General features: G+C 42.7%; 2 protein-coding genes across 3 annotated transcripts in view; one reads left to right on the forward strand and one right to left on the reverse strand.

The window, feature by feature from the left end:
* SND1 (staphylococcal nuclease and tudor domain containing 1) overlaps positions 1 to 20,894 on the reverse strand; it is a 420,776-nt gene extending 399,882 nt beyond the window's left edge. Inside the window, exon 1 of one of the 2 annotated variants that reach the window (XM_035698273.2) lies at positions 20,579 to 20,894. In XM_035698273.2, coding sequence (XP_035554166.2) covers positions 20,579 to 20,656 — 78 coding nt within the window. In that variant the 5' untranslated portion in view covers positions 20,657 to 20,894. The remainder of the gene's footprint in view (positions 1 to 20,578) is intronic. The other variant, XM_049093379.1, reaches the window with a different exon arrangement.
* LOC112675043 (complex III assembly factor LYRM7-like) lies at positions 11,123 to 11,696 on the forward strand. The gene has a single exon (XM_035698635.2). It carries the CDS (start codon positions 11,178 to 11,180, stop codon positions 11,367 to 11,369), a length of 192 nt encoding a protein of 63 aa, XP_035554528.1. The 5' UTR covers positions 11,123 to 11,177; the 3' UTR covers positions 11,370 to 11,696.
* Positions 20,895 to 25,108: the final 4,214 nt, after the last annotated feature.

The raw sequence follows: 25,108 nt of genomic DNA on the forward strand, positions 1-25,108 counted from the left end.
AAAAAATTTTTTAAAATACATAAGCCATGAAGATGTCACATACAGCATGGCAACTATAGATAATAATACTGTACTGCAGATTTGAAAGCTGCTAAGAGAGATCTTAAAAGATCACAAGAAAAAAAGTTTTGTAACTATGTATGGTGACAGATGCTGACTAGACATTGTGGTAATATTTTACAATATACAGTCAGGCTATTATGATATATTAGTTTCAAGTATACAACAATTACATGTTAAAAAAAATTGGTAGCTTATATAAAGCACCAAGGTTATAGCTTACTCCTCCACAAATAAAATCTCCCCATGAAAGAAATGACTCCATCTCTGGGAAGCCTGTACCAGAACTGTCCCCAGAATGATGGTCCTCTGCAGAACCAAGTCCTTGCTACTCATGTGCTCTACTCTTGTCAAGGACCCAGAGATCAAGACAATTACTCAGAAATAAGAACTCAGGAAGAACTATATGGCAGGCAAACAGAGGTGTCATTTCAGAGAAATCCATTCCAGTTGTCAAGAGAAAACTTCAAAGTGAGCAACAGTCACATGTGAAAACTAGCAAAAGAAGAAAAAATTAATTGACTTCAGAACATAAAAGAGTATCACTAAAGGACTTGGATGTCTGGTTGTGGTCAAGTAGTCAGACTATGTTAAAGGTAAAGGAAAATTACTGCAGTGACCAGGGCTTCTTGTTGATTTCACAGTTTAAATTTAAAATGGCCCCCTAGGTGTAGTCCTGAAGTGTTCTTAAGCACAAAGAAAGATGTTGTGATGTGCCTTACAGAGAAAATGTTAGATTAAATTTCACTCGGGCATGAGTATATATTAAAATAAGGCATCTTTAAGCACAAGCACATATGGAACAAGGTCAGCTATCTATCATTTGATGATAATGTGATGACCAGAGGCTTGCAGGAATCTAAACCTGTATTTCTCATAGGAGAGATGGTTCAGTATTCTCTAGTTCAGTGTTTGCAACTTCACAGAACCTACCTACCATGAATAATGACTGTAATAAACACAGAGAGAATGACAGGGCAATTGGGGACCCTGGATGAAGGGAACACAGAAATTGTCTGTACTACCCTCACAATATTTATGTAAGTTTGAAATTTTTCAAAATAAAGTTTTAAAAAATTTTTAGGTGCTAAACATACTACAGGCTGCCCTAGGCCTACAAAACAATCACTAAAACTAGATCTCAAGGTAGTTCTGAAGTTGGTGGTTGTCTTGCTCCTCACCTCCCTCCCTCTCCTGCTCTATGCACACAACACTAAGAAAATAAATGTCAAATTGTTATTATGTTGCAAGGACCACATCTTTTGACATGAGCCATTCACTTCTTCACAAAATAAAATGCTTTAAAATCACAGAATCCAAACCTCCTCTGAGCACACAGTTCAAAAAGGCTATTGCACCCAAAAAGCATCTCTTGGGTTTTAGAGAGTCCCTCTTTCTTCCTATGCTGGTAGGGATTTTAAAAACTTACATGTGTGATCTAATTAGATTTAATATTCAGAAAAGTCAAAAGCTCCTTAATGTCTCAAAAGTTTTAAGAAACAACTGTGGGAATTCAGTTATGGGGGAATCTTTGGGTGGCTCATGATCCTGGAGTCCTGGGATCAAGTCCCACATCGGGCACCCTGCATGGAGCCTGCTTCTTCCTCTGCCTGTGTGTCTCTCTCTCTCTCTCTCTCTCTCTCTCTCTCTCTCTGTCTCTCGTGAATAAATTTAAAAAAAAAAAAAAAGAAAAAGAAAACTGATGGGAATACAGTTATAATAATTGAGAACGTTCTATAAGAAACAAGAACTCCACACACACTTTTGTTTTCAGTGAAGCCTTGTAATCTTGGTTATAATTTCTTTACCCCTCAGAGTGGGCTGCCTTTATTATAAACAATGCCTGAGTTACCCCACGCTAATCTAGAAGGGGTCTTTTGGGAGATGCCAAAAGAAATTCTCCGTTAATAATGTAAGACATTATTGGATTTTCTTTTGTTCTTAACCACAACCTAAATTTCCTCCTCCCATCCCCCATACATTTGGCCCTCTCTACAAAGTAGGTTGTGATGGAAGGACAGAGTAGGATTTTCACCTGGCATGTGGAGGGGACAGAAGACTCTCTACTGCTAATCAATTATAGCTACAAACACTCAACAGTGATAGCACTGCAGCCACCATGGCTACAGACTGGAGGAAAAAATAACCCAGTCCAGTCCCATGATCTTTCAAATGAAATAAAAGAATAAAAAAGGCAAAAGTGAGGAGGATGCACAGGAAGCCTCTGAAAAAAACTACAGAGCAGCAATCACTTGAGAGCTTGTTAGAAATGCAGACACTTCAGTTCAACCTAGGACCTAATGAATCAGAATCTGCATTTCAATAAGATCCTTGAGTGATGGGTTCGCACAATAAAGTTTTATTAATTCCGGATCTCTATCCCCAAACTGCCTGGCTCAGGAGCATGTTCTCCAGCAAATTCAGCTTACATGGTTTCCTCAAAGAGGCGTACCCAATCTCCACACTGGGTCAGATAGACTTGCTATATGTGCTGAGTACTCTGTATACTTCTTCCCATGGGATATATCACAACGCTAGAGTTGTTTAGTACTGGTTTTCCTCTTGAAGCTACAAGATCTATGAGGATGGGGCATGTGAGTGGCTCAGTTGTTGAGTGTCTGCCTTCAGCTAAGGTTGTGATCCTGGGGTCCTGGACGCTCCCCACCAGGACCCTGCTTCTCTCCCTCTGCGTAGGTCTTTGCCTCTGTCTTGGTGTCTCTCATGACTAGGTAAATAAAATCTTTCAAGAAAAAACAAAAACAAGATCTAGGAGGACAAGGACCAGGTCTACCCTACTTATCCTAATAGCTCCAGAGCCCAGAACAAGACAGGAGACAAAGTAAGCATTCAGTTTATTTTTTAATAAATGAGTGCCTCTACCATGTAAAAGCACAATGCCAGACTCTGAACATCAAGACATGGTCCTTGTCCTTAACTCCTAGCTTAGTGAATTTTTGCTGAAGCTAACAAGAGCCAGGATCTCAAGAGCACGTGCCACATTCACATCTGTTTTCCTATTTCTCTGCCAAATGACAACAGGTAGCCCAAACACCTGCCACCCACCTCCTGGGCGTGACCCACGGGCAAGCATGTCCTCATCTAGTCCTCCTCCCTTCATCCAGGATTCTCCATTCCAAGAGTTCAGTATCTTGTCTGCCTTCTCTCTGCCCTCTCTAACGCAGCTCCAACAGGCTTCATCAGCATCATTCCATTCTCCCCCTGGGAGTGTGTTATTTCTGGCAACATCATCTTCAGCCCCCTTCCCTCATCAGTCCTCTTATTAGAAGATGTCGAATTTCCCTGGTTACCTCCTTCAAGAACATCTTACCTAACTCATTTCTAACCACGCAATTGATTATTTCCTATAAACTGTCAAGTCTACTCTATTCAACAGAAACCACTCAAATCTATATCCCAGATCACAATGAAGACTCTCCCAATTAAGTGTTCAATATTCAATTGTTTTCCCACTTTCCTCAATCATTTCCTATATCCCTCAAAGGGACACTAAGCAAGAGCGATAATTTCTTCTAGGATTATATTCTCCATGATTCTTACATTTATTCTTATTTAACAGACAACAATGTCTCGGTAGATTTACACCCCAAAGCCTGTATCCAAATAGCAAGGTAAGAAAAATATATTTGAATGTCTTAATTGAAAGCAATGAAAGTAACAGTATTTTTTTTTATCTTCAGAGAAATGTTAAGTGGATAGGCAAAGAGCACACTGTGACAGGGAGGGAAGTGCTCAGAGAAGGCACAAGCAAGCACACAGCAGTCTCTGACAGGCTCATAATCCTGATCCCACATGGAGTCCAATGCAGCACTTGAAACATCACACTCTAGACTCTAGGACTCTAATATAGAGGTCTCTTCTAAGCACTGTACGTGCATGGTCCTAGTGCCAGTCATGAGCAGGGCTAACAATTCAAGGGCCATGCCTTCTGAATGTTTTCCACATCCCAACCTGTAGCAGTGATTACCAAGCAATGGTGGACTGGAGCCCTAGTCCAAAGATTTGGTTGGGGACTGCCAGAAATTTTAGAGCACCAAAAGCACTTTAAAAAGTCATTGATTTGGGATGCCTGGGTGGCTCAGCGGTTAAACATCTGCCTTCTGGATCAGGGTGTGATCCTGGAGTCCCAGGATCAAGTCCCACACCAGGCTCCCTGCATGGGAGCCCTCTGCCTGTGTCTCTGCCCCTCCCCCCTCCTCTGTCTCTCATAATAAATAAACTCCTTTAAAAAAGAAAAGTCACTGATTTGTACTTTTTCTTAAATACTTCAAAATACACACTTCTAGAGTATATGAAGAAGATACCTCAGCTGGTCTTATGGATTTCAAATAACTGATAGTTTTTCTGTTCACATACATTTCATCCACATGCCCACTCTGTTTCAGAACTACTTCCTGTGGTCACAGGAGAAGAGGACTGAAGATCATATGCCTCTAAACTTCTGTTGTCCCCACCACAGGCAGAGGATACAGTTCCCCAAAGACAAAGACTTCTTCCCTTAAGGAAACCCAAGAAAAAGTTGTTCCTGATGACAAAAAAGGCCATCCCTCCCCTGTGCAGGAACTGTTGGAGGTGAAGCAGGGGTTGCTAAGGCAGGGTGGAGAAGCCTGGGACTGCATTCAGGGAGCTACTCGGTTACTGGGTCAGTCCAGGCCCCAGCCTACCCATCTCCCCCATCTCCCCCATCTCCCCCATCTCCCCCATCTCCCCCATCTCCAACTTCAACTCTTTTCCTCCTTAGCACCCTCAATGCTCAGAAGAAGGAGGGAAGGGACCCCTTGATTTCTGATCCAAGGAGGCAGTGGCCAGAGGACAGCTATTACCCTACTAGCCCCCATGGCTGTAGCTGCCATGTCTGACTTCTCATAGCTCTGCCTGCATAGTGGCCAGGAGTACAGAATGTCACACCACAGTCTGAAAGGAGGGCTGACACCCGCTAAAATGAAAGCACACCAGAGACCCTGAAATACCTGAAAGAAATGAAGATTGTTGCCTTTAATATTATTTCTCAGGTTTGCTTCCATAAAGTCCTATGTATTTTTCTTACAGCAAAAAGGATGCTAGCTTATAGAGAATACTCAGATTCAGAGTGAATCATCTCTAAAGAATATCTAATATATTTATTTTGGTTTATATGCAGAACTGACTGTAGAACTTAAGGATGTAATTCAATTTCTAAGCTACCCATGAAAAGCATTAATTTTCCCATTTTATTTTCTAGATTTGTTTGGAAACTTTTCCTATTTTCAACATTAATGGTCAATTTTAGATGTCAAAATAAAGTACAAATCACAAATTTACCCTAAACATTTCAGAGTTCTTTACTGCTAAATTAACGTACTACCCCAGAATTCTCCTTATCATTAAAATCCTAGGAAAACTACTATGGGGGAATAAAAACTGCAGTCTCCAAGACCCCTCCATCCTCCATCACAGATAATACATACCTCCTCTAGAAGCCAAACAGAAGGCTGACTGGCCTACCTGGAATTCTCCTGTGTTATTTTAACTACAGCTATTGCCCAGAAGATACTGCTCCTCCATTTTTATTAAAAAAACATCCAAGGGCGCCCAGATGGCTCAGCCCCTTAGACAGCTGCCTTTAGCTCCCTTTAGCTCAGGTCAAGACCCTGGGGTCCTGGGATGGAGCCCTGCTGGGCTCCCTGCTCAGCAAGGGGTCTGCTTCTCCCTCCCTCTGCTCCTCCCCTTCCCCATGTCCCCTCATGTGCTCTCTCTCTGATAAAATCTTTAAAAATAAATAAAAAAATAGAAACATCCATAATATTCTATATATCCTATGCTAACCACAAAGACCAGCTCTGATTCCCCTCTCCTTTTTGGGGTAGGGGAGGGGAGCACACTCTCTAATGAATAATAAAATATATAAAGCAAGGAAAGCAAGGAAAAGCAGGGAAAATTTCCAAGTTTATAGATAGCTCAGACTCACAGGGCATCTTTACTCTTCACATTGTGCCATCAACCACTTTCAAAAACCAATTTTCTAACTTCCTCACATAATCTAAGTCCCAAACTTCTAGAGAGGTACTTTCATTAAGAGCATTGATACGGGAACCTTAAGAATTTTTTTTTTTTTAAAGATTTTATTTATTTATTCATGATAGTCACAGAGAGAGAGAGAGAGAGGCAGAGACACAGGCAGAGGGAGAAGCAGGCTCCATGCACCGGGAGCCCGATGTGGGATTCGATCCCGGGTCTCCAGGATCGCACCCTGGGCCAAAGGCAGGCGCCAAACCGCTGCGCCACCCAGGGATCCCGGGAACCTTAAGAATTAAATGGAAACCAAGAAGTCCAGCTAGCAGCCCTACGCTGCCTTGCTATGTAACGGAAAGTTAGTCCTCCAGAGCTGGAATCATGATGACTAACACGGGGGCAGGGCAGGCTTACCTAAGAGCTGGGCCTGTGCCCCACAGAGAGCCTGCAGGAGGTCTCAAGAGATTCTAAAGCGCTCACAAGAGAGGAGTTTAACAAGATAACTCAGCTTTTAAGTAATAGCGCAGCCTCCTGGCCTCTGGGCTGTGAAAGGGCTCACCTGCCAAGAGTAATAACACAAGCAATTACTACACACAGAATAGATCTCAACAGGATTCCAGGACCCAGACATTCCAGAGTCTCCCTTCCGCACAGAGGAAAGGAAAAGGAGGTAGGGAAAGAATGCACCACTCTTCATGAAGATCTGGGAGCATCCTGTTAGTTAAGTAGATAAGTTACACCTGGCATAATCCACTATTTTGGGCTGCTGCCAAAAATAAAAATGGCCCTGGTATTAAAGGCTATAAAACAATGGATTTTCCCTCTCCTGGAACAGAATTCATAAAGTTTAAAAGCTCACTAACCTCACATTCCAGAAACTGGAAAGAAAAACTCAGAAGCCTCACCTCTTGTTCCTTTCTCTACTACAAACTTCCAGCAGTGCTTAGTCGCTTTAAGCAAGTTGCCTTAATCCTGCTCATTGCATCCAGACTGCTCATAGCTGCTTCCAAGCCTGAGTATTCCCACACTTGTACTTACCCATTTCTCCTTTTTATCTCACCCATTTTATTCCTCTGCCTCTGTCAAGACCTGTCACTTTCACCACCTCTCCAGAAAAGGTTTTTTAAACTTTTATAACAGATCTGAAAACATCACACCTGATTTTCTAACCCATCCATCCTCCAAGGAAACCATCAGTATTTAAACTCACAAGTTCCACTTTAATTATAAAACAAAGCTACCTACCTCTATTTAACAGCAACATTTTAACGAGACTGACAACTCAAATCTCCTCAGCCCAAAGCCTTGGGTCTCAAGCCTAGGCCACATCCTCTCCATAAAAGGCTTTCTTAGCCATGAGACCCTCCTCTCAGGCCACCCCAGTTGCTAGGTTTACAGAAACATCTACCTTCTGTTTATATTGGTCTCTATGAACTTTTTCATCCCACACTCTCCCAGATTTGACTGTTCTTACTAAGCACAGTAAACATCCATTTTATCCCTGGAATCAGGGCACTTCGAAGTGAAAAGGGGTATTAATGAAAATTATGCCAAGACAACAGGTGTGAACAGCAACAGCCTGCAGCAGACTGTTCTTACAAAGGTGCCAAGACCAGGTAAGGAACTATTCCTTGCAAAGAATTAATTTATCTCCTTCTCTGGGAGACTGGGAATTGGCATAGGGAACCAAGAAAAACCCAAATTTGGATTACTGAGTCCCCTTGGAGAAGAAAACAGAAAATGTTTTAGGGGCACCTGGGTTGGTTGAGTGACTGACTCTTGGTTTCCACTCAGGTCACAATCTCAGGGTCATAAGACTAAGCCCCCAGTGGGACTTGATTCAGCTTGGAGTCTCCTTGAAATTCTTTCTCTCTCCCTCTGCACCTCCCCCCCACTCACATGAGCACTCTCCTCAACAAATGTTTTAGGGGTGCCTGGGTGACTCAGCTTAAGCATCTGCCTTGGGCTCAGGTCATGATCCCAAGATCCTAGGATCAAGACCCACATGGAGCTCCATGCTCAGTGGAGAGTGTGCTTCTGCCTCTGCCCCAATCTCTCCCCATCCCCCAGCTTGTGGATATGGTCGTGCATTCTTGCACCCTCTCTCAAATAGTCTTAAAAAAAAAAAAAAAAAAAGTTTTACTTTGAAGTGAAAAAACTGTTCTAGGGCAGCCCTGGTGGTGCAGCAGTTTAGCGGCGCCTGCAGCCCAGGGTATGATCCTGGAGACCCGAAATTGAGTCCCGCGTCGGGTTCCCTGCGTGGAGCCTGCTTCTCCCTCTGCCTGTGTCTCTGCCCCTCTCTCTCTCTCTCTCTCTCTGGGTTTCTCGTAAATATATAAGTTAAAAAAAAAAATTGTTCTAAATATGTCACTATATCAACCTCAAGTTTTGATGTGGATTTGGGCAGAGGTGGAGTTGAGGCGCTGGTGATTAAGGGTATGGGAGGAAGGGGATGAGATGCAACCTGGTCCTAAAGTACCAGAGGCTAGAGGGTTGCTGGGAGAATGGGGGTCAGGGAACCCAAGAGAGCCAAAACTTTTCCCAGTTGAGTTTCTGCCTAACTAGCCACCCATGTGCCATTGAACAACAACTAGTATTTACACACACACAACTGCAATCTTCCACGCGTTACCTAAATTTGTTTAATCCTTCCTAATCCTAATCTTTCCTAATACTTCAATAGCTAATATTGCTGAAGTTTAGAAGAGTTACACATTTGCCAATGCGCACGTTTCTGCCAGGTGTTCCCAGATTTCTAAATTTCATAGACAAGGCTCCCCTGTCCCCAAAATGTCCCATTACTCAGTTTTTATTTTTGCTAAGGATATTAAACAAAGGTTGTCACATTATTTATAAAATAAAGGATATTTTAGCAAAAGAAAAAGTAGTAAGAATATAAACTCAAAACTAAAGCCAGTTCTTTAAATTGAAAAACTTTAACAGCACAAGACCTGCCAGGTGTCTTTATTTCCCTCATTTTGCTCCAGCAGTTCCACTTTCATCCCCCTCTGACTTGAGGATTGATACGGAAACGGCTGGACTAAACCCAACTAATGGTCACTGAAATGTCACATGCGCTGGACACTGTGCTAAACATTTTCCATGCATTCTCTCAATCAGCCACAGCCTCACAAGGAGAGTGCTCTTATTACACCCATTTACACGCAAAGCTGCAACTTGAAGGGATAAAATTAACCTACTCATGGTCATATGGCTAGTAATCAGTGTTGCTAATGACTTGAACCACAGCCATTCCAGAAATCAGTTCTACCCCCAAGACACAAGTAATGTCTATTTCCCAATGCGGGGGTGGGGGGAAGTGGGGAGTGGGGTTAAAAAAAAAAAAAAAACTGCCTTATGTGGTAAGTAAACCCTGTATATATCAGCATTTAATATTTACACATATATAAGAATGGACTCCTTTCCAAATCTCTTTCAATCGTTCCTATTAAATGAAGAAGAAAGTTCCAGTTTGGTGGCAGGAAGCCTTCAGCACATCTTCACAACTTGTTAAGCTTTCTTCAGAGCCCTCCACAAGATGCTGTACCTAGCTAGAATTTAATAACACTGTTTTCGTTGTGCATTTCTTAAGGTACTTTCAAGTTATGCCAAGTAACACTGGTTTTCCATTTCCAATAGTGAAAAAAACTTTGGTTTTTTTTTTTTTTTTTTTTTAAGATTTTATTTATGTATTTGAGAGAGAGGGAGGCAGAAGACTAAGCAGGAAGCCTGATGTGGGGCTCAATCCCAGGACCCAGAGACCATGAGCTGAGCCAGCCAGGTGCTCCAAATTAAGTTTGCTTTAAAAATATTTCAATTTTTAAAATAGCTGATTGCTCAAAAGACTTTTGAACTAAAGACAAGTAGAGGCAGTGCTCCAGTGCTCAAACCATGGTAGGGGTTCACGCACATGTGAAGCCCAGGAAACCTGAGGTAAGCCATTACACCAAGGCTGGGCTCAGCACTTCACTGAAGACTACCAAGGCTGACTACCCTGGTTGTCTCTCTAAACAACTCTAAACATAGCAGGGTTTCCCCACACAGGATGTGGTCATGCTTACCACCTCCCATCTCCACCTTCTTATCCAAGAAGAAAAAGAAAAAAGAAAAGCTATGTGCCAGTCCACGGGAAAAAAGTCAAACCTCTCACATGAACTTGCCTTTCACCTCCTCATGCCATTTGCAGCTAGGTAGCTGCACACATCCTTAGTCACACAGCTCTCTAGAACCCAGAGAAAGCAGATGAAGCTAAAGCTCAAGTAACCTACTCTCCTTTAAATACTAGGACCTTAAAACACCTGAGGATCTTCAAGCAATTAAAAAGTAGTTATTTTGTGATCCCCAGGCGGTTGGGCCCTGCCCTCTAATGAAGAGATAAAGTGGTTTTCAAGGATACTCTGATTGGAGAAACAGAAACCAAACGTGCAATAATTAATGAGTAATGAGAGGTTAACCTGTATTTTGCCCTGAATTTTACCTAAGATGGTATCTATAAGAAATAAACAGGTTAAGTGTACGTAAAACCACCCTACAACCACCAAAAACATTAAGTGATATGAAAAGGTACCAGCACTGCAATTCCAGGATGTATCTTATGGAAATGCCAACGCAAGAACACAAAGATGTAAAAAGCACATTAACTCAGTGTAGCAGTATTAGAACCATGAAAAACCAAAACATCAACAAATGGGTAAGTAAAAACACCCAAATGATAGAATACTCTTCAACCACTAAAGAATGAGGTAGGATCTATAATTATGACATTGATGATCGTCATTTTTTTTAAAAGTTGCAGGACAGTGGACACCTAGGTGGCTCGGATGGTTAGGTGTCTGCCTTTTCCTGGAACAGAGAGGGAGCCTGCTTCTCCCTCTCCCTCTACCGGTCCCCCTGTACAGTCCCCCTGCTCAGTCCCTCTGCTCCCCCTGCTCGTGTGTGTGTGTGTGTGTGTGTGTGTGTGTGTGTGTGTGTGTGTGTGTAATGTTAGGAAACACATTTCCTTAGGGGAATGAGTCCCCCTGCTCGTGTGTGTGTGTGTGTGTGTGTGTGTGTGTGTAAAGTTTAGAAACATTTCCTGAGGAGATGTGGCCGCCGCGGTGAGGAGAGCCATGGGTCAGGCGGCCAAGGTTTTACAGCTCTTTAAAACATTACACAGGACCAGACAACAGGTTTTTAAAAATGATACCAGAGCATTAGAAGCAGTCAGAATAAAGATAAATGAAGAATTTAAAAGTAATAAAAATGAAACTTCTCCCAAGAAAATAGAAGAGAATTGGTCCCTAGGAAAGAACTCCTTGTAGAAAATGTGCCATATTGTGATGCATCAACTCAGAAGCAATGAGTATAAAATCAAGTCTTTGTAGTTTTTAATCTTAAATATATAACACTGGCAAAAGTTTTAGAAATGCATATTTCAGAACTAGCTTCTTGAAAATGAATGAATTAAAGTCTCATAATTAAATTTCACATTAAGAGAACATTGTTGAAAACTGCAGAACATAGCTAAATATTTCTAAACAGCATTAGATAAGACATGTCATTTGTTTTGAAAATCAAACTTTATGAACTAAAATAAATGCTCAGGAGGTATGTCATATTCAAAAAACAAAAAACACAACAAAAAAAGAAAGAAACACATTTCCTTAGGGGAATGAGTCCCCCTGCTTGTGTGTGTGAGACACGTTTGGAAATACATTTCCTTAGGGGAATGAGAATGAATGACAGAAAATTGAGGGCTAAGGCCAGAGGGAGAGATATTTTTATATTTACTTTTATATACTTTTATACTATTTAAAATATTATGAGCAGGTATTAAGTCCAAAACTTAAATATTGGTAATTATTAAATTATTAATGCTGGTTGGCATTCACCTGAACTTTTTTTTTTTTTAATTTTTTATTTATTTATGGTAGTCACACACACAGAGAGAGGCAGAGACACAGGCAGAGGGAGAAGCAGGCTCCATGCACTGGGAGCCCGACATGGGATTCGATCCCGGGTCTCCAGGATCGCGCCCTGGGCCAAAGGCAGGCGCTAAACTGCTGCGCCACCCAGGGATCCCTCACCTGAACTTTTTGAAGAAATTTAGGGATGAACTAGAAAACTGCTGGTCAAAATGAGGAAAAGCCACTAGGGGAACTGTAGATGTGACCCTTAATCATAAGGACCTCGAAGACCTGAGAATTATAAGAAAATTTTATTTTCATATTAGACAAACTAGTGGAATAAAAAATAAAGACTAAGACCACCAGAGGTCACTCAGGGTTTTACTGATTATTTAAGAATGGGGCTTATAAACAAGAAACATGATAGAAGGTCCAAGTGTGTGGCTCCCAAGGATTACAAAAGCAGAAAAGTGATTAGCATAAAATCCTCATGTTTGTAGATGACACTAAAGACTTCACAGCAGTAATGTGCCAAGTTATTGGCGCCAAATTATAGAAAGATCTTGGGAATCTATGCAAATAGAAGAAAAAGTGGCAGATGAGTGTTAAAATGAGCATATGGCCTAAATCAGGCATAAAAACAACTTCTCAGCTGTCAGTTATGACCCAAGAATAGGATCTCAGATCACTGTAAATGGACCCTTGAGGACGGCAGCCCAATATTGAGCTACAGGTTAAAAGCAATGCAAAGTGTCCTGGGAGCCATCAAGACAAGCACTAAAAAGAAAGAGAAACTAGTATCCTCCCCTCATAAAATTCTGATGCACCCACCCCAACACATATTATGCTCCTTTTGTCATTTGTGTCCTGCCCCTTCAACTACATATAGAAAAGGAGTTAAACAAGATCAGTGGGTCTCAAATGCCAGTCCCTGAATAGATCCAAAAATGACTCTTGCAGAATCACCTAGGAGAGGCTTTTTTTTAAATACAGATTCCCAGGCTGCACTCACAGAGATTCTAATTCAATGCCTCTGAAAGGCCTTCTAGATGGTCCTGAAGCAATTATCTGTTCAAAAAAATTCACTGGACTGCTTCACTCTAAATCTACTCCCAGAAAGGATTCAAGAAAGCTTACAATAAAAAATAAACTCAAAAGAAAAGAAACCATGTGAGGAACTCCCAAGAATAGATTATGATTCCTATACTTGCACATTAAATGAAGTGGAAAAGATCTGCAAAAGACAATTAGGATGATCTAAAGGAAGAAGCTCCAGTCTTGAAGTGTGAAAAGCAGAACTCCGAACCCTACCAACCCCCCCAGATTCCTCCAATTAAGAGCAGGAGGAGAATAAACTCTCCCCATAACCTACAGGTTCCCAGAGTGCCCTTCTCATCCCCACCCTTCTCAATTCAAGACCTGTTGCCCCAGGAGAAAGTCAGGGTGTTCTGAAGCAGAGGTGAAACTGTATAAATAAAATCTGCTGGCATGTTCCTCTGGGTTCCAAACAAGCACTCCCACTAATCTATCCCGAGCCCAGGAACCTCCTAGCTCATTTCTATCCACCACCTTCAACCAACTCTGCTACCCAATCACTTAGTCTAATTCAAATTCTAACTTCCTCATCTTTTACACTATAAAAACCACATTTCATATTTCATCTGTCTCAAAAAAAAAAAAAGCAATGGAAAAAGAAAACATGTTTCATGCAAGATAAGCAGCAATTCAAAGTGAAGCCTACCATAAGGTAGATTTCTCAGTTTTGATTCATCATGCCTAAAAGACATGCAATAGAAGGTTTCTTATACAATCACAGCCTTTTTGAGACTGTTAAAAGCTTAAGAGACTGAGTTTACCACTTAAGAAAAAAAGAGCATCTTTGAGGTGAAATATCTTACCCCACATCACCCAAGTGGAGAATAGGAGCATCTGTAGAACTGCATCCCCTGAATCCTAGGCTAATCTCTCTTCTCTGCCAGGCGGTTCCCAGAGACAATGTTAATAAATTAGATTAATTAACTTGAGGCACAGATTCTCCAATCTTTACAATTCCTCCTCTTACACATTAGGTTAGTGTTATAAGACCATCCCAAGAAGACTATTTCCCATATGGAATCTAAAGCACCCCCAAATATGGTAAGGCATAAGAGAAGAGATAGTGCCTTAAAGAATCACTCATCATAAGCATATAAAGGGAAAATGCTCCAAGATCAGTTTATATTATAGATTGGACATCTCAAAAATGATATATGAAAACATCACCTAAATTTTCATTAGATTTTTACCTATAAGTTGTTTTACTTCCTAATTTTCAAAAAATGCCAACTGAAACCAATGTTTTTTTCCTAAACATTAGAGCTAAGTGTGAAAAACATTAGTTGTTTATCAATTGAGTCTCACTGAAATAAGTGAAATCCCACAACACTCCATCTGCATCAAATGTTCAAAGCCTGTAATTCTGCATTAATTTCTGCTGTAAAAACAAAAAGCATGTCAGTCTCCCAAGAAAGGAATTAGCAACAGAAACTGGGTGTCTATCCATTTCCAACAAGAAATAAGAGGAAAAGCTACCTACATAAGCCCCTTATGAGTTGAATCCCTTTACTTCATTCCTTGTCCCAGATAAGGCAAAGAATTGCCTACAATATTTAGCTATGTCATTTCTTGGAGAAATGAAATAAAATAAATCCAAAGACATCTACACACCCCATGCTAGAACCACACCTGTCAGCTGGACAGCTAGTCTACACTGATAAGTGAATACACAACAAGCCTTAGAACCTTCACTCATTTCCCAAATGTCACACTCCAAATAAACTGAGGCACAGACCCCAACAACCGTGTCCACTTATTACCAGCAGTGATCACCACCCAGCCTCAGGAGTCTCCCCTCATGTTAATAAGCCACACTATGTATGAGCTAGCTCCTTCCAGACCATTACTTTGAGCTCTCAAGTCTGCTACTTTGCTTTTCACCATTACTATCACTAAAGCTTGCTAGGTTAAAAAGTGTTGCCAGAGGCCAGAGCAGAACATTCCATGTAGTAGTAAAATGCGAACAAAAGTTAGCAAAAACAAGGACAAATTCTACATACAATTTGACTCTCATTAATAAGCCTGCTCTTGGCATTTATCTTTTCAGCTAAGTACCCTCCATCCACTGAAAGGTGGTTACCTTAAGAATACTCAGGACTGGCTGACAGGAAGTTAAAAAACCTTAGTCTTGGCCCTGTAAGAAACATGAATATGACCAAGAGCAAGTATTTTTATCAGTTTCTCACTGTTTACACTGAGCTAATGTCAGCTATTGATCTTACTGGGGTACCAGAACAGCAACCACCTCTACTGCTTTTTGGCCTTCTATCATCCTAAAACCCATATTATTTATGTAGAACACTGAACTTGAAGGCGTTAAAGAGCTACTATAAAAACACTGAAGACAGGGATGTCTGGATGGCTCAATGGTTGAGCCTCTGACTCCGGGCTTGATTCCACGGTCCTGGGATGGAGTACTGCACCAGGCTCCCTGCATGGAGCCTGCTTCTCCCTCTGCCGTCTCTGCCTCTGTGTGTGTGTGTGTCTCTCTTATAAATAAATAATAAATAAAATCTTTAAAAAAAATTGAAGATAAACATTAATGGGGACCCTACACCTTTTGTACTTGCTGTTCCCTCTATGAAGAACACACTTTCCCTATGGCTGGTTCTTTGCTGTCCATCAGATCTCAGCACAAATGCTGAGAGAAGCCTTTCCTAACACCTGATCTAAGAAAGCCACTCCTTTTCTTACTCCCAACCACTCTATCCCATTTCCCTGAAATCACCATAATACCATGCTTATTGCTTGTTTACGTTTTTGTTGTCTGTCTCCTCCATAAACCATAAGGGCAGGAATCTGATCTACTTTTTACCACTGTTTCTCCAACATCCACACAAAGCTGAACACTGCAGATGATCAATAAAATCTGTTCAAGAAAGGAAGTATGATTGCTCATCATTCTGTATCATTAGTTAGTACACTGCAGCAGCCACTGTGAGCATTGACTAGAGCCAGCTGGATGCTTCCTTTTCATACAGAAAAAAAAAGAAAAAAAACATTTCAGATACAGTAGAAATTTAGTTCTTTTCTGCTCCTTTACTTACGATCTTGACCATGCTCACCTGCTGAGAAGGGAGCAGTTTTAAGACTCCAGGGAAAAGCCTTCCATCCTATTCTACCTAGTTCTTTGCAAATGGCTCTACTAAAATACTGTTATTTGGCTACCTTGTCCCTGTGAGTAGTAGCATAACAGTATTTTAATTAGGTTAGAAAAGATGTTTTCTTCTTTCAGTCTGCATGAGCTTAGTGCACATAGGAAGGAACAGATCAATGGACTACTACTCTTCATCCCTACTATACTCTGGAAAGACACAGACTTCTTAGTTCAGAAAACTAAGAAACGTTAAGCTATAATAACCTAAATTACAGGTAGCAGTTCCTACAATCTGCACACTAGAGAAATTTCCACTAAGCTACTCATCAGGAAGCCTACATCCCACTTTAGAACAACCTGGCAGCACAATTCCTGTCGAAGGAGGAAACTGTGGCCATCTCCTCCTTTTAATGCCCCTGTACCTTAATCACCCAGTGAGAATTCTGGTTCTTAGAATAAAATCAAAGACTGGCAGAGGGATTCCTTTCTCCTTTAGGCAATTAAATGGGGTGGAGTGAAATGAACTGAGATTTGGCATTGTCCTCCCTTTGGCCTATCTTATCCATAAGCAGGATAAGATATGCTGCTTCCAGAGCTGCTTCTGAAAAGCATCAAAGATTCAAGAACTGTGGTAGAGTCATTCTGCTGTTCTGAAAGCAACCTACATGGCTCCTGCTTAAAAAGACACACAAACACACAGAGTTAGAATGGGAATCAGAGTGAAGACATAGAAAAGGGCTCTATCCCCCAAAATAGAAAGTAAGTTAAGTGTGTAGGACCAAAAAAAAAAAAAAAAAAAAAAGTGTGTAGGACCAGAGAAAACAGCCATTTCTAACTAAGTAGGGTGACCAAATTTCATACTAAGTACCCCAAGACTTCTACCAACCTCATCTAATACATGCTAGTAACAATCTGTTGTGGCTAAAGAAAGTCTAGCAAATTATTCAAAAAAATCCAGAGTTAAAATCTTTCAGAGTTTTGAGAAGATAGCATCTGATTTGACAGAGACATTTACTTTTTCCAGGTTATATTTCATCTGCCCACACTCTTGCCAGTCTCATCCCAACTCAGGAAATAAAAACCCACCTTCAGTTTTTCCATCATCCTCACTGCCTTTTCACTAACAGAACAGCTCCAAAATGCTTTTGTCAACTTACTGCCCACTTCCTCCTTAAACACATTCCAGAACCAACTCTGTTTCTGTCCCTTTGCTCCCACTCTCAAAAGCAGACACAGACTCTACCTTCACCATCATTTTTTAAAACTGGTCCAATGCAAAGATTTTTCACAACTTGATTTCGAGTTCTTTCTTCTTCAAACTTAAAAAAAGTAAGAGAACTTACTAGATTAGAAGACAGAGACCAGGGATCCCTGGGTGGCGCAGCAGTTTAGCGCCTGCCTTTGGCCCAGGGCACGATCCTAGAGACCTGGGATCGAATCCCACGTCGGGCTCCCGGTGCATGGAGCCTGCTTCTCCCTCTGCCTGTGTCTCTGCCTCTCTCTCTCTTTCTGTGTGACTATCATAAATAAATAAAAATTAAAAAAAAAAAAAAAAGAAGACAGAGACCAGAAAAAACACGCATCTTCCATGGCTCTGTAATTTGATTTCTGCTCTCCAAAAAAGAGGAAGGACTATTCCTCTTCACTGTAGCAAAGCTCATCCCTATACCGTTTCATATCTGCAGCTCAGCCTGGGTCTAGGCAAATATGGAGGGCTCGCCCTGAAAAGCACACCTCCAGGTTCTACCCCTCTCCTAAAAGGAGAGGCAACTATTTCCTTCTCACTTTCTGTCACAGAGCTCCAGCTTCCTTTGTAAAGTTCTTACAAAGCAGTTCCTAGTACCACTGGAAATGATTACTCTCCAAGAAAATACAACTTTGCTTAGCAGAAGAGCTTCACACAGAGCAATTTGTCAGTGGTCGATTTTTCATTCCAGACAAGGCTTCTATGCCTGGCACCAATCTGCCTGTCACCCTGCAGTTCACCTGGCTTCCCTCCCCTAACCCCTACCTGCAATTCACCCACCTATCCCTGCAGTTTGGCCACAAAGAAAAGCAGTATAGACTACTCAATGGCTAAATTTTCAAAGCTTCCTCCCAGATTCAAATGTGTCTTCCACACCACACTCCTATGCACATAATGACCATAAGCACCAAATGAAATCACTCACCACAATAACAGCTCAAGGATAAGACAAGGAGTAACATCTAATCTTTCCTCAACTTGATTACAGTCAGTTTCACTTTCCTGCAATTTTGTGGTCATGCATCACTGGTCCCACCCTCCACATTATAAAGTCATGCCCTGAAGGGAGAAGCAGCATAGCATGATGTCTGTGGTAGACAGGCCTAGGTTCAAGTCCCAGCTCTGCTTTTTATTGCCAGTAAAAAGTGCCTGTCCTTGGGTGAACTATTCTTCCTAAACCTTAGATTACACAGCTCTAAACTGTAGCCAATAATGCTACTTGTTAGCTGTTATAAGTGAAATAATATAAACAGAATACTCAGCACATGACCCTTAATAAATGATTGTTGATATTCAGTATCCATAGGGGTTAATCCATGGGCTTGGTCACTTCACAGAATCCAGATGTCCTAGAAGCCTCTAGCACTGACAGAAGCCTCATTCCACTCCTACCTCACTAATGAGAGGGACCTTTAAGAAAAAAAATCAAGCAAAATTCAAGCCTTGGGACCACTGCGTGGCTCAGTCAGTGAAGTGTCTGCCTTCAGCTCAGGTCCTAGTCCGAGGGTCCTGGGATAGAGCCCTGAGTCTGGCTCCCAGCTCAGCGTGAAGCCTGCTTCTCTATCTGCTACACCCCCTAATTGTGCGCTCGCTTTCTCTCCTTCAGATAAATAAAATCTTAAAAAAAAAAAAAAAAAAAAGATTCGAGCCTCAGTGAAGGAAAAAATTCAGAAAGATCCACTCAAAAAAAAAAAAAAAAAAAAAAGATCCACTCAATGCTGCCAATCCCACTACTGAACCACCAAGCAATGCTGTGTCCTTATGGTGGAGGGAAAAATCAGTGCAAATGAAAAAAAACTAATATAAGAGGAGCTACTCATGGGTCAGATCAATAAAGAGGCAAAAATATGTGGACCTTGGAAATTCCCTTCTCACTCAGCTTCTAATAAATTCTGAATTTCCATTTACGTATAAAGTGGAAAAGCAATACTGAAAACCCTGAGAATCTCAGCTGGTGGCAGAATATTACCTAAGAAATAAATACATGAGAATTAGGCTGGAGAAAAAAAAAATCTCAAAAATTCACATACACACAAGCTAAAGAACATCTTAACCCTGACAGACAATGAGCCAAGAAAACAGAATGTTTTTTTTTTTAAACTTTCTGCAACTGCAAAAAACTTGTGGAGCTTTGGGAGACAATGTCATAAATGGTATTTGCTGTTCCAGAAGAAAGTCAGTACTGAAGTTTGAAATGTCTTAAAGTAATCAGTCTGCAGTCATCACAACTGGGAAATCTATTAACAATCAAGAAACATCAAGTTCCAAGATTTGGGAGGGTTGGGGAGAGAACAGAGGTGACAAGTGATAAAGAGAATTTATACTACAAAATTATCATGGAGCTGGAGGATAAATTATTTTAAAAAATTAGTCATAGGGTTTCAAATTCAAAATTCAAAAATGGAGGGAATGGAGGGATAAAATCAGGCAGAATCTAGTATTAGGGCCAGAGACTGGGAATCCGAACCCGGACCCTGATCCTGGCCCCAATCCAAGCCACCACGTGATGACCTTAGGCAAGTCACTGCTCTCTTCAAACCAGTCTCCTCGTGTGTACGGGGTGAAGGAACAGTAATGATCGCTAAGATTCCTACTGGCCTAGCATTTAAGGGTCAAAAAGGGGGGGGGGTGCATAAATCCTAAACTTCCGGGACTACACACTTGACAGAAGTGGTAGAGAGAAAAAGACGGAATATGAGGGCCAAAGAGCGAGAAAACTTGGGAGTAAGTAAGTGAGCGTCTGTAGAAACTGAAAAGCTTCAAGATGGCCAAGTGCTCTTGGTTTCAGGGAAGAGCGGATGTCAGGATCTCGAAAAGCTGCACACTGCCCAGCAGATGTCAATGGACAGAAGAACGGGGGATGGGAGGGCAGATAGCAACTTATTACCTCCGTTAATCAATCAAGTGACCAATCTGTCTGGGTAACAGCAGACCCAAATGCCGCGACTACGGAAATCACCGTGACCCCTGCTGCCGGGGTGGGGGGGGGGGGGAAGCAAAGTACCGAGGGCAGTTTGTGTCGGGTTCCGTCTAAGAAGAGAATTCCGAGAATGGGTGAAAAGTGAGGAAAGAGAGAAAGGGGATCTGGGAGACCAGGCAGACTGGCGGAAGGAGAAGAGGAGCCAGCGCCAAAACCCGCCCGGAATCGGGCGGTGGTGGGGTCAGTGTCCCGGGCCCCGCTCTCACCATCTTGACGATGCCCCGCTGCACGGTGGGGACCGCGGGTCCCCCGGAGGTGCCGCCGCTCTGCGCGGAGGAGGCCATGTGTAGAGATGGAAAGGCAGCAAGTAAGGAGGTGGGCCGGCCTGGAGGTGTCAGTGAGGGTGTCGGTGCTCGTGGGAGGCCGCCGCGGCAGGGAGCTGGCAAGCGACGGGTTTCGGGCAGTGGACGGCACGGACTCGCCGGGCGCTCACAGGAGCAGCAGCGGGACTGGGAACGAAAGAGGAGACGCGTTCTCCACCGCCGCCACACGTTCTACTCGCCGCGCAAGCGTGCCAGAGCGCCACCGCCCTCCGGCCAATTAGCGCCCAGAGCCCGCCGGATCTCAAGCCAATAGGCACCCTGCTCGCGGAGCCCCGCCCTTTAGCCCCCAAACGGGGGGCAAGCTCCAGGAAGCGCTGAAAGAGCTGATTTGCGGCGACGGGCTAAGCTTGGGGCGGGACTTCCGGGGCAGCCGTAGTAGGTAGTGTCGGGAGGTGTAGTGGGAAGGAAAGGACACGTCAGCATCTGGCCGCGGGGCGCGGGGGGCCATGGGAGCCCCGGGGGCGGGGCCCGTCTCGCCCTCCAGCCTCGCCCCGCGCGTGGCGCCCCGCCCCGTGGGCCAGGGAGAGCCCACGTGGACGGCGGGGTTCCGAGAGGGAGCATCCAGATCGGGGAGTTCCGAGTACCGGCTGCACACCTAATTCCGACATTTTACCTCAGCTAAAAGTGTGAGGAGAAGTTGGAAAAGTCTGAGCATCGCGAAACCTACGGATGTTGGCGTTGACAGGCAACACGGCCGGGCGCCCTCCTGTAGTGGGGAGAGTATCTCGTTTGTGTTGCGGGTGTCTAGCACTCATAAGCCTCTCGATTAATGTTCGTCGTTGGGAGAAATAATCTCGTAGGGGGTGGTGTGCCCTGTGCACGGCGGAGAATGACCCTCGTTTTCAGGCTCTTCCTAGCTTCGCCCAGGAAGTTAGGGAAAGCCTTGGTACACACTCTCCCCGGGCCTGGAGGAGACATTCCCGACACCTCTAGTGATGAGCCACACGCCCCCAACCACCTGACCCCAACCCGGTACCTGATCCTAATCTCTTTTGAATAAAGAGATTGGGGGAGGGGGTGCAGAGCCTGGGCGTACAACTAGAGACTACTAGTATTTGTTCTGTGCCACTACGTGGAGCCAAGGACCTTTCCTTTAAGCCATTTAATCTTAATCTTCAAATCGGGCTCTACACTGAGGACGCTACTTGCTCTGTAGCTCTTTTTGAGAAGAGGTTGTCCATGCTTTCACACTTTACATAGGCCAGGGTCATGTTTTGGGGGTCAGCATCTTCCTAGATCCTTAGGGCTGCCCCTTGCATCCCATTAATTTGCCACTCTTCAAAAAATAAATAAAAGGGGATCCCTGGGTGGCGCAGCGGTTTGGCGCCTGCCTTTGGCCCAGGGCGCGATCCTGGAGACCCGGGATCGAATCCCACGTCGGGCTTCTGGTGCATGGAGCCTGCTTCTCCCTCTGCCTGTGTCTCTGCCTCTCTCTCTCTCTCTCTCTCTCTCTGTGACTATCATAAATAATAAATAAAATAAAATAAAAAGAAGTTTAAATAAATAAATAAATAAATAAATAAAAGCAAGCTTTGTGAAGGTTCATTCCACCTGATTTATAACACTCCCTATTTCATTAAGGTTGTTGGCTTCTCTGCCTCAACTGCCACCTTATCATTCCTTGAAATAAACACCTGGTGCCCATTTCTTCTCCACTCACTGAATGACCCTGAATGGCTTAAATATTTATGAACCTGACTTACCCAGTACCCTGGGGTCTCAATACCTTGGCCTCATCTTCAGTGAGCTTAACCTCTGTGCCAGTTTAGCCACCCTCTTCAGTACAGATGAAGTATGGGAACTGTTTGATGGCTGAAATTGTAAACTCCAGATCCTTCATTCTCTGATCTTAATTGCTGTCCTTTCTCCCTTCTCAGTCAGCTCTTTCTTTTATACCTTCTATAGTTATCTATTGCTTCATAACAATTTACCCCTAAATTTAGGTATTAAGCAGTGAACATTTATTATCCCACGTTTGTCAGGAATCTCTGCATGGCTTAGCTGAAAGCCTTTACCTACAGGTCTCTCTGGGGTAGCTTACATGATAGCTGGTTTCCATCAGAGCAGGCAGATCAGAGAGAGCAAGAGAGGACAAGCAAACCAGTCTTTTTGAACCTAATCTCAGAAGTAACATCCCACTGCTTTGGCCACATGCTATTCATTAGAAAAGTCTTTCGGTAAGTCGGCCCCCTCAAGGGGAGAGGATTACACAAGGGCAAGAATACTAAGAGGCAGGATCACTGATCACTGAGGACCATCTTAGAGGCTGCCAATCACACACTATTCTTTGGCTTTACATAGAATTCAAAGTCCCTGACCCTCTCTATAATCAGTTATCATCTGCTTTCTCCTGGATCCTTGGTTAGACTCTCTTACTTGTGCCCTCTCTTCTCAGGATCCTCATCTCTAATCCCTGTTGTCTTCCATTGGACCTACCTGTCAAAACTCCAATTCTACATCTCTCTGCCTTCTCCAAACCTGTCACTTAGCTAGAGAAAACACTCGACTGTTCAGGTTGGTTCCATGGTGAATTTGTGGGCCCTCACATATTGCCTGGAGTTCTTCTGTTTCCTCAGCCACTTTGGTCACTGAGTCTGGTTGTTGTTGTTTAATTAACTTTATTTTTTTAGAGAGGTTTTAGGTTCAAAGCAATATTGAGGGGGAAGGAACAGAGATTTCCCGTAGACTCCAGACATATGCATAGCTTCCCCTGTTATAAACATCCCTCATCAGAGTGGTTCACTTTCTACAGTTGATGAACCTATATTGACACATAATAATCACCCAAAGTCCATAATTTGCATTAGGGGTCACTCTTGATGTTGTACATTCTATGCATTTGAACAAATGTGTAACATGTATCTACCATTATGGTATCATACAGGGTAGTTTCACTGCTCTAAAAATCAGTTATTCTCTGGGCAGAGGGAGGACGCAAAAAATATATATATATTAAAAATAAAATAAAGTCAGTCTGTTTAAACCTGTGTTTCCTTTTAACTCCAATTCCACTGGCTCCCACACTCTCAAATAGTGATAGGCCTTCTCAGAGAGATAATAAAAGCCATTAAGAACTCTCTTCACTTCCCACCACCAAATCTGAAAACTTACCTTCCTTCTCACTCCTCTTCTTCTCCCTTGTTACCAAGAAAAAACATCCTCCTACTGCTTAGGCCAACCCCTCCATCTATGTTCTGGATCCACCGCCTCCTCCTTGTCAAGGACTCTCCTTTTTTTTTTTTTTCAAGATTTTATTTTTAAGTAATCTCCACACCCAATGAGGCCTTGAACTCACAACCTCGAGATCAAGAGTTGCAAGCTCCTTGACTGAGCCAGCCAGGTGCCCCAAGGACTTTCCTCATAGATAATTCCCTCTCCTGTTGTTATATCCTCTCCGTTTATCCTGGATTCTTTTTTTTTTTTTTTAAGATTTTATTTATTCATTCATGAGAGACACACAGAGAGAGGCAGAGACTCAGGTAAAGGTAGAAGCAGGCTCCCTGTGGGGAGCCCCGTGTGGGACTCCATCCAGACCTGGGATCAGGCCCTGAGCCCAAGGCAGATGCACAATCACTGAGCCACCCAGGAGTCCCTATCCTGGATTCTTCTTATTAGCATTTAAATATTCTCAAATTTCTTGCATACTGCAAATAAATAAATCTTTCCTTTATTCCACATCCCTCTTTCAACAGCTCTCCTCCTCCCTTCACAGGCAAACCCTCTCAGTGAAATTCTTTATGTTTGTTGCCTCCCACATCCTCACCCTGCATTCAATCTTCAGCACACTACACTCACTTTTGCTCTTTATCAGTTTACTGAAACTCTTTTCTCCAAGGTCAATACTGACCTCATCACTACATTCAGTGGACACTTTGCACACTTCACTTTGCTGAGCCATTTGTAAAATTTGATATTTGTTCTTCGAAATGCCTTTTTCCTTCCCTTGTTCCTTGTATTCCTCCCATCTATCTAGCTGCTCCTCCTTATCTACATTGTGAATGACACTTCTTTAGCTTGCACTCAATATTGACGTTCCTCTGGGTCCTTCTCAAAGCACCTTCCTTTCTTATTTGAAACATTCTTCCAAAGACATCTTAACCACCCCCCTGGCTGCATGCTGAGGATTCCCAAATATAGGTACATATAACCCCTGTCAAAATCTCTCTTGAGCTCTAAATCCTATGTTCAAAAATACTCTGGATGTTTGCCCATGGTTGTCACCTTGGGAATTCAAATTCAACATATCTCACAAAGAACTCTGTGTCTTTCCTCCCAAAACTGCTTTTGCCTAGTGTATGTCATAGTTCAGATAATGACACCAAAAGTTACCCAGTTGCAAGCCAGAAATCTGGAGATCATTAGTGACTCCACCTCTTACTCATTTCCCACTTCTTAGTCAACCTCTGAAATCTG

The sequence above is a fragment of the Canis lupus genome, chromosome 14 (assembly GCF_003254725.2).
Source record: "Canis lupus dingo isolate Sandy chromosome 14, ASM325472v2, whole genome shotgun sequence".
Lineage (NCBI taxonomy): Eukaryota > Metazoa > Chordata > Mammalia > Carnivora > Canidae > Canis > Canis lupus.

What these genes read in the sequence shown, in the direction of transcription:
- LOC112675043 (XM_035698635.2), top strand. Translation starts at nt 11,178, where the DNA reads ATGGGTCAGGCGGCCAAGGTTTTACAGCTCTTTAAAACATTACACAGG.